At 36.7% G+C, this 12603-nt stretch overlaps 1 protein-coding gene across 2 annotated transcripts in view; it reads left to right on the plus strand.

Annotated features, from left to right (window-relative positions):
- Window positions 1–12603, plus strand: part of LOC123867648 — an 89804-nt gene that overhangs the window by 16364 nt on the left and 60837 nt on the right. Inside the window, exons 1-2 of one of the 2 annotated variants that reach the window (XM_045909801.1) lie at window positions 7741–8057; window positions 9199–9678. In XM_045909801.1, coding sequence (XP_045765757.1) covers window positions 9219–9678 — 460 coding nt within the window. In that variant the 5' untranslated portion in view covers window positions 7741–8057; window positions 9199–9218. Of the gene's footprint in view, window positions 1–7740; window positions 8058–9198; window positions 9679–12603 lie in introns of those variants that run through there. The other variant, XM_045909800.1, reaches the window with a different exon arrangement.

The following is a 12603-nucleotide window of genomic DNA, read 5'->3' on the forward strand; positions in this document are numbered from 1 at the left end:
TGTATAGGTATTGCCATTTACTTGTCCTAGATATTGTCTAAGCCATGTTGAGCAAGAATTGGCACATCCTGTCTTTTGCTGGAAATAGCTGTATGACATAAAATATTGTAATTAGATCGTTAGCGACTGCTGCAGTTTTATACACGTTTTTATTTCTGCTAAGGATAATATCGCATATAAAAACTTGTGACCTTTCCATAATTTTATGATGCAATTCGTAGGCTACAGATTCACATAGCTAGGTATATATTAGATCTTTTGTTTCTTTTTTGGTCAAGAAGCGAATGGAGAGAGATACTAAGGGGCATGAGACCGGCTTGCCCGCGAAATTCAAATTTAATTTGGTTTTTCGCAATTTGTAAACTAATACTACAACGTAGGCTTATGGCATTCTGATTCCGACAGTGGCAGTATCATCCTCACAGGTTTATATAAAAATCTTTACTTGAAAAGGTCCAGTTTAAGAAATTAATTAAAGTATCGACTAATTTGTGAGAATAGTCGATATATAAACCTGTGAGGATGATACTGCCACTGTCGGAATCAGAATGCCATAAGCCTACGTTGTCGTATTAGTTTACAAATTGCGAAAAACCAAATTAAATTTGAATTTCGCGGGCAGGCCGGTCGCTTCGCCCTTAACTAGCGATTAGTTTATTACGCGATGCCATAATTTGCTTAGCACAAAGCCTATACAATAAACTGATAATCCATAGAACTAGATAATTGCAAAATTAGAAATCTCAATCAGAGGCCGGCATAGTCTATAAATACATTTAGTTGCTTAAATAGAAATTATTTATTCTCTATTATCCTCTACCTAGATTTACAGTAATACAATAATGTAGCTATACCTACCGTCAGCGCAAAAAACCATGATTATTGATTAGACAAATAAGCATTTTAAATACTTACCTACTTATTTATTATAATTGTTTATACAAGTGTCACTGTCTATGTAACTTTATGTTTACTCATCGAAATATACACTGAACAGCAAATAAACCGGGCCACCCGCTGCCTTGGAACTCTGATTCAATTTTCTCAAAAAGTATAAAACTTACAACTATCAAATTTATACCTGCAGAAAGTGCATTTCATGATGATTAAAATGAATTGAAATTCATTGGGATTAATCAAATAATTAAGGGTTTATTAAGGATTTTACAAAGAAGAGTCGTTTTCCAGCCATGTTAATCGTTAGTAATCATGAAATGAAAACAAAAATTAAAGCCAGAAACAAAGATAAAATTAAAAAAAAGTTTTTGGTCAGTATTCAGTATTCCCTCCCCTTGCTCGGATAACTGCCAGCATCCTCGTATTCATCCACCTCACGAGCCTGACGATGAAATCTCAAGGAATTGCATTCCGCTCCTCTTCAATTACGATTCGCAGCTCTGGAAGCCTTGTTGGAGCCAATATTCGGGCTCGAACCCGACGTTTCAGCTCATCCCATAAGAGTTCTATCGGATTCAAGTCCGGGCTTCGAGCTGGCCAATCCATTGTACGAATGCCCACGTCGCGTACATACTGGGTCACCACATGAATAACGTGACGTCGTGCATTATGATCCATAAACTGGCATATTCTGCGCGATATATCCTGCGTAAGGTACCACATGGTCTGCGAGGATTTCAGTAATGTAGCAATGAGATATCCACGTGTACGGCCCCCTGGTTCGATGAAAACTAACGCTGTACATGCGGTTAACGAGATGCCACCCCAGATAATTACGGATCCTTCTCCATAGCAACAGTTTCCTCGATGCAACACTGAGAATAACGTTCTCCAGGGCAACGATATGTCTCAGACGTCGATCATTTCAATGTAGACTCACCCTGGTCTCATCAGTAAGAGTACATTACCCCACTGTCCTAACGTCCAGTCCCTATGCTCTCGAGAAAACTCAAGTCGTGCTTCACGGTGGGCTACCGTCAATGCTGCGCCTGTAGCAGCTCTCTTTGGAGTCAGGTTCCATTCAACAAGTCTCCTTCTGATGGCGTCTGGGTTTATGACCACTTGGCGTTCGTCATGCAGACTTTATTGGACTTGAACTGCGTTGAGGCGGCAATTTCGCAGAACAGAAGTTGGATATCGGACGTCGGCATTCGTACAATGGACTGGTCAGCTCGAAGCCCGGACTTGAATACGATAGAACACTTATGGGATGAGCTGAAACGTCGGGTTCGAGCCCGATACCTGCTCTAACGTAGAAGAGTATTGGAAGGCAATTCCTCGAGATTTCATCGTTAGGCTCGTGAGGTGGATGAATACGAGGATGCTGGTAGTTATCCGAGCAAGGGGAGGGAATACTAAATACTGAACAAAAACTTTTTTTTATTTTTATCTTTGTTTCTGGCTTTAATTTTTGTTTTCATTTCATGATTACTAACGATTAACATGGCTGGAAAACGACTTTTCTTTGTAAAATCCTTAAAAAACACTTAATTAATTGATTAATCCCAATGAATTTCAATTCATTTTAATTATCATGAAATGCACTTTCTGCAGGTATAATTTTGATAATTGTAAGTTTTATACTTTTTGAGAAAATCGAATCAGACTTCCGAGGCAGCGGGTGGCCCGGTTTATTTGCTGTCCAGTGTATATAACTGTGTTCACAAGAATTATCATTATAAAAATAAGTAGGTCGTAAATATATTTCAGAATTTCGCAATTATATGTCACATTCTACGCAATAGATTTTTCTTATAATATGCAAGCTAGTAAAAACAGAAATAATACTATTGGATAGAATCAGGCGTTACTTTGCGGAAGTTCATGTTTAGCAAGAAACAGTTAAAAATTATTTTGCTATAATCCGCCAACAGAAAAAATCTGTATGGTCAAACATGCAGTTACAAGCTAAGCACCGCTTACCTCCCCAACCAAGCAATAAAGCCAAGTTCCCAAGCAAGCACTGCCACCACCATTCACATGCACCACCACACAAGACTTTTCCACTACTCTCGACGCACGTTTCGCCCCGACACCGGAGCATCCTCAGGAGATTTCGACTTTACAATGCTGTATTGTCAAGTATATCAAGTCAATATATGATATTGACTTGATATACTTGCTAGAAATAATACTATCACTCTTCCAACATATAAATCGTTTTATATCAAAAGTTACCATTCTTACTTATTGGCATTACGTTATACTCGTAGGGTCAGATCAAACAGGAAGGTTTCGCTTTACAACTGTAGACTACAACTCTACAATTTATGCATAGGATTTCAATACGAATAATGTGAAAGCAGATAATATTACTTGCAACCTTTCCGGCAGTTGATTATGTAATAGAGTAATAGACAATGAATAATCTTAATAAGATTGTTTACATTTACCTATAGATCGACTAGCTGAGCCCTAATGTTCACTTAGGGCCGATTTTAGGGTTCCGTACCTCAAAAACGATACCCTTATAGGATCACTTTGGGGTCGGCCTGTCTGTTTGTCTGTCAGTCTGTTCGTCTGTCAAGTCAGTCAAGAAAACCTATAGGGTAGGTACTTCCAAATACTAGTAGGAATTACTAGCTTGACCTAGAATCATGAATCGTCATTTAACAGGTAGCCCACCTACCTTGTAGCACATGTCCGAAAACCGTGAATTTGTGGTTACATAACAAAATAAAAATAAAAATGTGTTCATGTACAAATAGTTACAATTTTCAAAGAAAGATAAGTTCTATACCAAGTGGGGTATCATATAAAAGGGCTTCATTACCTGTACATTCTAAAACAGATTTTTATTTATTTTTATGCACAATAGTCATAGTTGCGGGCGAGCGATGTGGAATTTGCATTGGAGTTTATTATGCTACAGTTCTTGCGATTCTTTGCTTACCAAATCCTTGATATTTCTATACATAAAAATTTGGCCAATGGCTCATATCCCTAGATCGAAATTAATTATAGTATAATGAAAAGGTGATGGATCGGGCTGAAAGGCATACAGATATAGATATTATGACGATATTCGCTAAAAAAGGATTTTTGCAAATCCTTTAGGGCTTCCTAAGTGTGGTTTTACAGTGACGCTTTCGCCAGCGCGGTTCGTGAGCGTCGCAGGCCACGAGCTTTGCGTCTCTTGGATCGTTACAGTCGCGCGGATGGCCCGCGCTGACGGCAATTCGGCCACCGCGCGTACCACCCGCGCGCTTACCAACCGCGCGGACGGTAAGCGTCACTGTAAAACCAGCCTTAGGGGATGAAATATGGGTTTGAAATTTGTTTAGTCCATGTGGACAAAGTCGCAGGCATAAGCTAGTGAGTCACATAACTTATAATAACACTGGGCCAAGGGCGTGAAATTGATCTCTAATAACTAACGGATATGTTATTATGGTCTCATGGCAATTGGTTTAATTGCATATTTTGCGGAGTAATTATATGAATATAGCCAGCGATCTTATTATGTCCAAGATTTATTCAACCCTAGCAAGCCGTCCCGTCTTCGCACAGATGTAATCAAAGTATCCAATCCACAGGTTGCATTTTTTTAAAGAAATAAAAATTATATTGAAATGCTTGCTTTTTGCGAGAGTGAACTAGAGTGAAGGAACTCTCGGTTTGATCCTGAATCGACGATATGTCAAATATTAGGCTATGGTCTATGGTGGCGTAAAATCAAAGAAAAATAGAGCTACTTTAGAGCTACTTGCGTCAAAATATGTATAACACTTGACGTCAAGTCGTTGTGTTAGCCAAGTGCAAATCGGAATCCACAAGAAGTGTTCCGTACCATCGTACAAGAAATAACATCCTATTTATTTTTTATTTTCATGGCGCCCATTTTTTTTCTTATTTATTTCGTATGTATACTCACTCTGCATATTTTAATCAGACTGTCAATATTTACTACGTAGTATTTGTTGCCTAGTACGACAACGAAATATGAAGTACTTTATGACAAATACTACTAAAATATTAGTTAAGTACTTAATACTAATAATACAAATAATTACTAGTCCTACCCATTGATACTAATAATTCAATTTCAATCTATCCGTAATCTGTCGATAAGTTACTACTACTAGGCGACGCGGATGTTGGTTATTATTAAAAAGGACCATACAATTGTTCAAAACAAAAATAATAACGTTGCTAAGCATATTATCTATGTTGCTAAGTAATCTATCGACAGATTGCAGATAGGATGTATTATTTATTTATATTCAGCCGTAAATCATTGTAAAAAACTCCGCAACTTGCGTTATCTAAATAATGTGTTTAATATAGGTAAGGGCCGTGTTCCTTTCGAAGAAGCAATTAGCAAAACAGACGCGGCGACAAGTTGAAGGTACCATTTAACTATACTAAGCATAAGATAAGGCAGGCAAACAAAGAGCCATGGACTTACATACGACACCTACCGCATTGTCTGAGGGCATGAGAAATCTGTAACCCGAGCGAATTTTTATGGGAACGTGAACTCATCATACTTCTTTGAAAACGTAACTGTTGATGAATAAATTGTGACATCGATAAAATGTACCTATGTAGGTATGTATGTCGGTTTTAGCGACTTTACAATAACTAAGCGTAAATTTTTTACAATGGATTACAAATTTTACAATAAAATATAAATTGTTAATGTATACTCTATATAATTTGTATATTACAGTTGTGTAAGTTTTCAAGTATGGATTGCCTGGAAGAGATCACTATACCTAGCTATAATGATAAGGTTGCCCTTTGTTTTAAAGTGGCTCCTGTCTAATTTTTAACCGACTTCAAAAAGAGAGGAGGTCCTCAATTCGTCGGGATCTTTTTAATTTTTTATGTATGTTCCCCGATTACTCAAAGACCGAAGACGATTTGGAATTTATTTTTTTTGAAAGGGTAGGTATTTGAAGATATTGCTACACACTATACTACCTAGTCGTTTTCTTTATCTAAAATCATACCCAAATAGGGCAATACGTCGATGTGCATATAGATTCCTTTAAATTCTAAGTTCACAACGAATTTCGCAAGACCAATTTAGGTTAACAGATGCTCTGCATTCAAATTCAGGTTAACGCAATTCCGTTAATTGGTCTTCTAATTGCCTATGCAGGCTATTAGATAGATTAACCACTTAAGATTCTCACTATGGTAAAAAGTATGGTTTTTAATTATGGATATTAAGTATGGATTCAAGATCTAAGAAACAGCTCTGAACTGAAATAACTCACAATAACCAAATATGTACCTACTTTGAATGAATGAGCCAATTAATTTAGCCAACAATTAATAAGCATAGAATGAATTAGCCAATTAGTTGAACTTCAGTTCAGTAATTATTAAAAACTAGTTAAAAATAAATATAAAAATTGGCTGATTCATTCTATGCTTATCAAATGCGCAGAAATTCATTTCTATTTAATGAATTAGTAATTAGAGTCAAAAGCATGGTTTGATTTCTATAACAGTTTTTTAAAGATTCCATAATAGGTACAAGGTAGTGTAACTGTTACAAATATTGCCCGTTTTGTTAGCTGTGTAAATGTTATCTTTATCTTATCACTAAGTATATTTCAGACCAAGGAAAAACGCAATGATTTCATTCTCCGTTGTAATTTGTTTGTACCTAGTTAACGCTTGTACTAAATGTGTCTATACATAATAATAAAAATCAATGTTTGTATGTTTGTGTTCTATAGGCGGCTAAACCGCTGATCAGATTGTTATGAAACTTTGGTAGGGTGTTCTGAGGGCGCCCGAGATGGTTCCTGCATCAAAAAAACTATATAATGTATATATGAATTAAAAAATCATGTTTGTTTACGGCATTGCAACGCATGCCGGGTAGGTACAGCTAGTACATAATAATAATACTATATAGTCTAATCCATACAATTACAAATATTATAAATGCGAAAATGTGTCTGTCTGCTAGCTTTTCACGGTCCAACCGTTTAACTGATTTTGAAGAATTTCGGTACAGATATAACTTTCATCTTGGGGAAGGATACACGATACTTTGTGTCCCAGAAAATCAAAAAGTTCCCGCGAGATTTTTGAAAAACCTTAATCCACACCGACGTATCTGGTTTGTAGTTTCTAGAGAGATAGCATGCATCCTGAAGACGGATTTAGGCTACTTTTTCTACCGGAAAATCAACGAATTCTCACGGGATTTTTGAAAAACCTAAATCCACTCCGAAGTCGCGGGCGTCATTCCATCGAAAACTAATCGATATATCACAAATCTGTTGTTTTCATCAACAGCAATGGTCATATTTTTAGGGTTACGTACATCAAAAGGAAAAACGGAACCCTTATAGGATCACTTTGTTGTCTGTCTGTCTGTCCATCCGTCCGTCGTGTCTGTCAAGAAACCTATAGGGTACTTCCCGTTGACCTAGAATCATGAAATTTGGCAGATAGGTAGGTCTCATAGCACAGGAACAGGAATAAATCTGAAAACCGCGAATTTGTGGTTACATCATTTAAAAAAAAATTAAAATGTGTTTCGATTTTCAAAGTAAAATAACTATACCAAGTGGGGTTTCATATGAAAGGGCTTTACGTATACATTCTATAACAGATTTTTATTTATTTATATGTTATGATGATAGTTTTTGATTTATCGTGCAAAATGTTGGAAAAAATACCCGAGTACGGAACTCTCAGTGCGCGAGTCTGACTCGCACTTGGCCGGGTTTTTTCTTTTTTAATTTATGCAGCGTCAAGTACTTACTGCGTGCTAGCCTTACGTTACTAGAGTCTAGCTCAAGACACACGACAGTTGAACGTACAAACCCGCAAGATACGGACGCCCTCGCGCCTTTCTACGTCTATCGCGATTCGCGACCTTTGGCGAATTATTCTGTAAACGTTCTTACCTTACAGATTTCGAAATGATATTCAGTAGTTCTTGTGTCCGTCGAAAAATAACTGTTATACATGAAAATAAATAAGTGTCGTACTTCATGGTTTTGATCTTGAAGTGATAATTAAGTGACGTAAATGTTTGATTAGTGAAATTGTTGTGATAGGCAAAGATGCGGTGCACAATACGAGTATATTAAATTTCTTGGTTTTGCGGTTGCGGCTTACATTTGAAGGTATTTTTGTTGTAACATTTTGGTTGGTAGTGTCTGTTTTACGAAATGATAAATAATTGTGAGTGCTTCACAATGATCACAACTGATCACCGGCTCACTACTGAGAATGGATCTCATCTCAGAATGAGAGGAATGTGGGCCATAGTCGCGCTGGCTAAGTATGGATTTCTAGACTTCACCCACCTTTGAGACTATTACGGAGAATTCTCAGGTTTACAGGTTTCCTCACGATGTTTTTCTTAAAGAAAGTAATGCTAAATTGCTTAAAACACACACGTTACTGCGAAAAGTTAAAGGGGCATGGCCGGAATTGAATCCCGGACCCCTCGAATATGAGGTCGAAGGCTTAACCACTATGCTATCATTTTATTGTGTGTGTGTGTGTATGTGAGCGTCTGTGTGTGTGTGTGTGTGTGTGTGTGCGCGTCTGTGTGTTTGTGTGTGTGGTTACTAGTTTTTTATAAATAATTATGGAAGTAAATGTGGATATAAAAAGGCTAGGGAAGTTCTGCACGAAGGAAAGGTCATACAAACAACTCAATCGGAACAAATTACTTGCGTCAGGGAATAGCTGGTATTTTATGCGGCTCAATTTTCTCCCTCTAATTAAGAATAGGTCTAATTACATGTAAGAACATAATATTTAAAAGCTAGTTAGTATATAAGTGAAAGACAATTCTCTGAAAAATAAAATATATTAGTTCTACGACAATAATTACATACTTCCCTAATTAATTAAGTAAGTACAATTACTTAATTTTGTCGAAAAAATAAATACCTACCTAAGTAATGAAATGAACTAAGATTGCTAAATATATACCTAGATATTAATTTGATAAGAAAAATAACGAGTTTATTAAAAAATACTTACATATACAAACTACTTGCCTAAACAATTTTGTAAAATAAAGCAAATGAGCAATCGATCTATTTTATTGTAACCCACGTAGTACGTACCTAGTAGGTATCTGAGTACTTATTATTGTCACAACGCAGATAAAAGTTGAATGATTAACATTCCAGTTCCTCTGATAGCAAATAACTATTGAACTATAAAAATATTAGCACAAACTGATTGTTCAATTGAAGAGCACTTGCACATAATATAACTCATTTAACATTATCTTCTTTATATTGCCAGATCGTGCCAATGCAGCAACAATGCAGGCCGCAAGAGACTCGAGCAGACAAAAGCGGAGCGTAAAAAGGCGGAACTCCAGAAAAAAGTCCTTATCGCCGTCAGACCTAAAATGTGCTCGAGGGGACACCAAAAGCGAGAACAAATTGAACGGTAAACGGTCGTTATCCGAGGGGTCAGTGAAAGTGCGACACAAGAAAAGCAATATACAGAGGACTTTGACCCACCCGATATCGTGTGCCGATTTCGAAGATGTCTCGATGGATGAAGTGTTTACTATGAAAAGTGTTGTGCCTCCTGAAAGTGACGAATCTAATTTACCACCGACGAGCAGTGACAGAGATACCGAGGACGATGTGCGTGTTCTGCCAAAACCTGTGCCACCCAGACCCCGCTGGGACTCGGGGAGCGAGATGGATTCCTTGGTGACGATTGCGGTGAAGAAAGCATCGGCGCGACGACGCCGAGCGCCCGCCAACCTTGGTAAGTATCTTAGAGACATTTGCATTAGAATAGGCGTATCTAATTATGCTAAGCATTACAAGCGAGATCCATTGAGAATACGAGCAATACGTTATCGAATAGTTAAGGACTATTTATTACAAAACACCTTTATGTTTTGAACCAGTTTTCACTACGCTACGACGCGAACTAGAAACCATTGTAGTACCTACTTAGTCCATAAACATGATTCTTGCGACATTTTAAAAGCTTTCGTGCACTGTGAAATCTTAGGCTTCATTAGGCTGTTTTTGTTTATATTATTAGTTATTACCTATAGGTAAACTTTAGATATAGAGTATACCTAACATTAAAATCAGGATAAAATTAAAATAACTAAGCAATTACAATCCGGGTATATTTAAAACAAGAGTGAATATGCATTTCATAGACAAACACGTCCCATCTTAGGCCACATCATCACTTTCCATTAGGTGTGTTTCTTGTATGGCGAGCGCCTGTATACTATGTAATGTTGGAAAGAGGAAAGATTTGTTTATTTATTTGTATTAGATAAACTCTGAAACTACTGAACCAATTTTAATAATTCTTTTACCATTAGAAAGCTTTATCCAGAAGGTCATAAGAACATAGGCTATAAATTAAATATGTATCGCGAAGGAAGTCGCGTGCAAAAGCTAGTAGTGAATAAAAAACGAAGTGAATAGGATATGTTTATTTAATTTATTAACCTTAACAAGTTCACCAAACTCCATAACCGGTTCAGGGTGGCCATTCTACCGAGAAGTGCCGACAAGAAAACCAGTGGATGGATACTTACCTACTTTTTGCAGAAACTCGCATCCATATCATACGAGTATTATAAGTAAAATTAACATTAAATAGATGATTACTGTTGCGCAATTCATTATATTTGCTAATGTGCATATCATTGAATTGAATTTGACTAAATCTATCGTAGAAGAGGCGACTTAATATTCTATCTTGCATGTTTATTGTTTACGTGATGTTTATCTAGTCTCATCGTCATATCATTCTCAACTGATATTTGATAGAGGTCCACAAGTTGACATAAGTCTTATAGGGTCTTATACCATCGTACTGCCAGGCATCGTCAATGTCTGCATCCATACGTAGTCGAAATTCCTCGAACACGTACGAAGCGATTTGCTTCCTCTTTTCTAATCCGAACCGCTAGGATATGGAACGCCCTTCCGGCATCAGTTTTCCCTTCCACCTATAATATGGGTACCTTCAAGTCAAGAGTGAATAGGCAACTTCTAGGCAAGCGCGTTCCATCTTAGACTGCATCATCACTTGCTAGCAGGTCTGATTGCAGCCAAGCGCTAGTCTAAATAATTAAAAAAAAAAAAAAAACCAGGCCACGATTTTGGCCCGCCTGAATCCAGTGGTTTGCCTGAATCCTACGACTCATTCGATGTCGTCTGTCCACCTGTCTTCCAATGCTAAGCTTTCCGGTCGAGGTTGCCAAACTAGCGTCTTGGGACCTTGGGACCCCAAAGTCTATAAAATTTTCGAACACCATATTGCCATTTTAGTTTTGCAAGTCGCAACCCGTTTAGCTATGTTGGTTACTCTGGTTCTTCTATAGTCTATTATTCTATACGGATCTTCTTATTTCGGATTTGATCACATTGAAAACATTGAAAATCTCTACGTATAGCTAGCTCTCTCTTTCGCCCACTAAATGACTGAGCTTTCTTATGAGGCCTATAATATTATTATTTTAGATATTATTATTAGTCTGCTAAGTATTTACTTAATATTCTAATTTATAAATTTTTTGTAAAAGTTCACTAGGTACTAAAGCTGGGATGAACCAGCAATTGTTTTTATAATAATAATTTTCAACTAGAATCATGAGGTCAACCGATTCTAGGGACGTTTACCGAGAGTCCGAGAGCAATAGCATTTTCGTGCTCTCTATTGTACCTACTGACTGAGGGAAAGTAATAAACCAAAATTTGATATCGTCACAGTTAGCAATATTTCAAGTCAGTTGTAACTGTTTCGATAAGATATCATTTGACTTTAGTTTTTTTTTGTTTAAAAGGTGGCTTGATCGAGAGTGTTCTTAGTTCTTAGCTATAATCGAAGAAAATCGGTTCAGCACAGAAAAAATACACCTTCTGAATCGATAACAACTTTCTACAGAATGTTTATTTTATCAAATGAAATCTTCAACAATTATATCGTCAACGAAAATTTTAATTGAAGTAGGTACAGGCTATACAGGCAGGGTCAATTAGAATTTCTCTTTTATGTAATTATACGTTCTTTTGTCCTCTACAGGTTTGTCACAGATATCATTCTTTAGACAAAGTAGAGAATATTTAATAAATCGGTTAAATAAGTTTAGGTAAGTATAGGTACCTCTAGTTACGAATATCACGACAAAGTGTATCTGTTCGTCTGTAAGTATACTACTTATCTAAACTAATTATTTCATTGTTTGTCTCTAAGCTCAACCACCAACTCTTTTGTACCTAGACAAGAAGTAGAATAATAGTCATAATGTAGGATATTTAGACAAAACCAGATAGAATAGTAGCCACATATTATTATAGAAGACATAAGAAAGCAAAGGGTTTCTGCGGAATTTTCGGAAAACCTAAAAAAAAACTAGTGCATAACTAGTATAGTGATATAGTAGTAGATAGAGCCAATTACTTACAATAAATTGCATTCTCAAAAAGGTACGAACATATACTTTCCTATTAAGGCAAAGACAGACGAAACTAATCAGGAACCGTTTGACTAACTGCAAGTGGGCGCTGACCTTAAGTCTAAGGTTTTATGTTTACAATAGTAGTATTGTTACAGATGCTAAATTAATCATAGTGTTTTGAGCGCTGATGGGAAAATTTATAGAGGTGGTTGATATAGTTTGTAAGTTGACTCGGGTCATCTAAAAAACATTCACTA

The sequence above is a fragment of the Maniola jurtina genome, chromosome 8 (genome assembly GCF_905333055.1).
Source record: "Maniola jurtina chromosome 8, ilManJurt1.1, whole genome shotgun sequence".
In the NCBI taxonomy this organism is placed as follows: Eukaryota; Metazoa; Arthropoda; class Insecta; order Lepidoptera; family Nymphalidae; genus Maniola; species Maniola jurtina.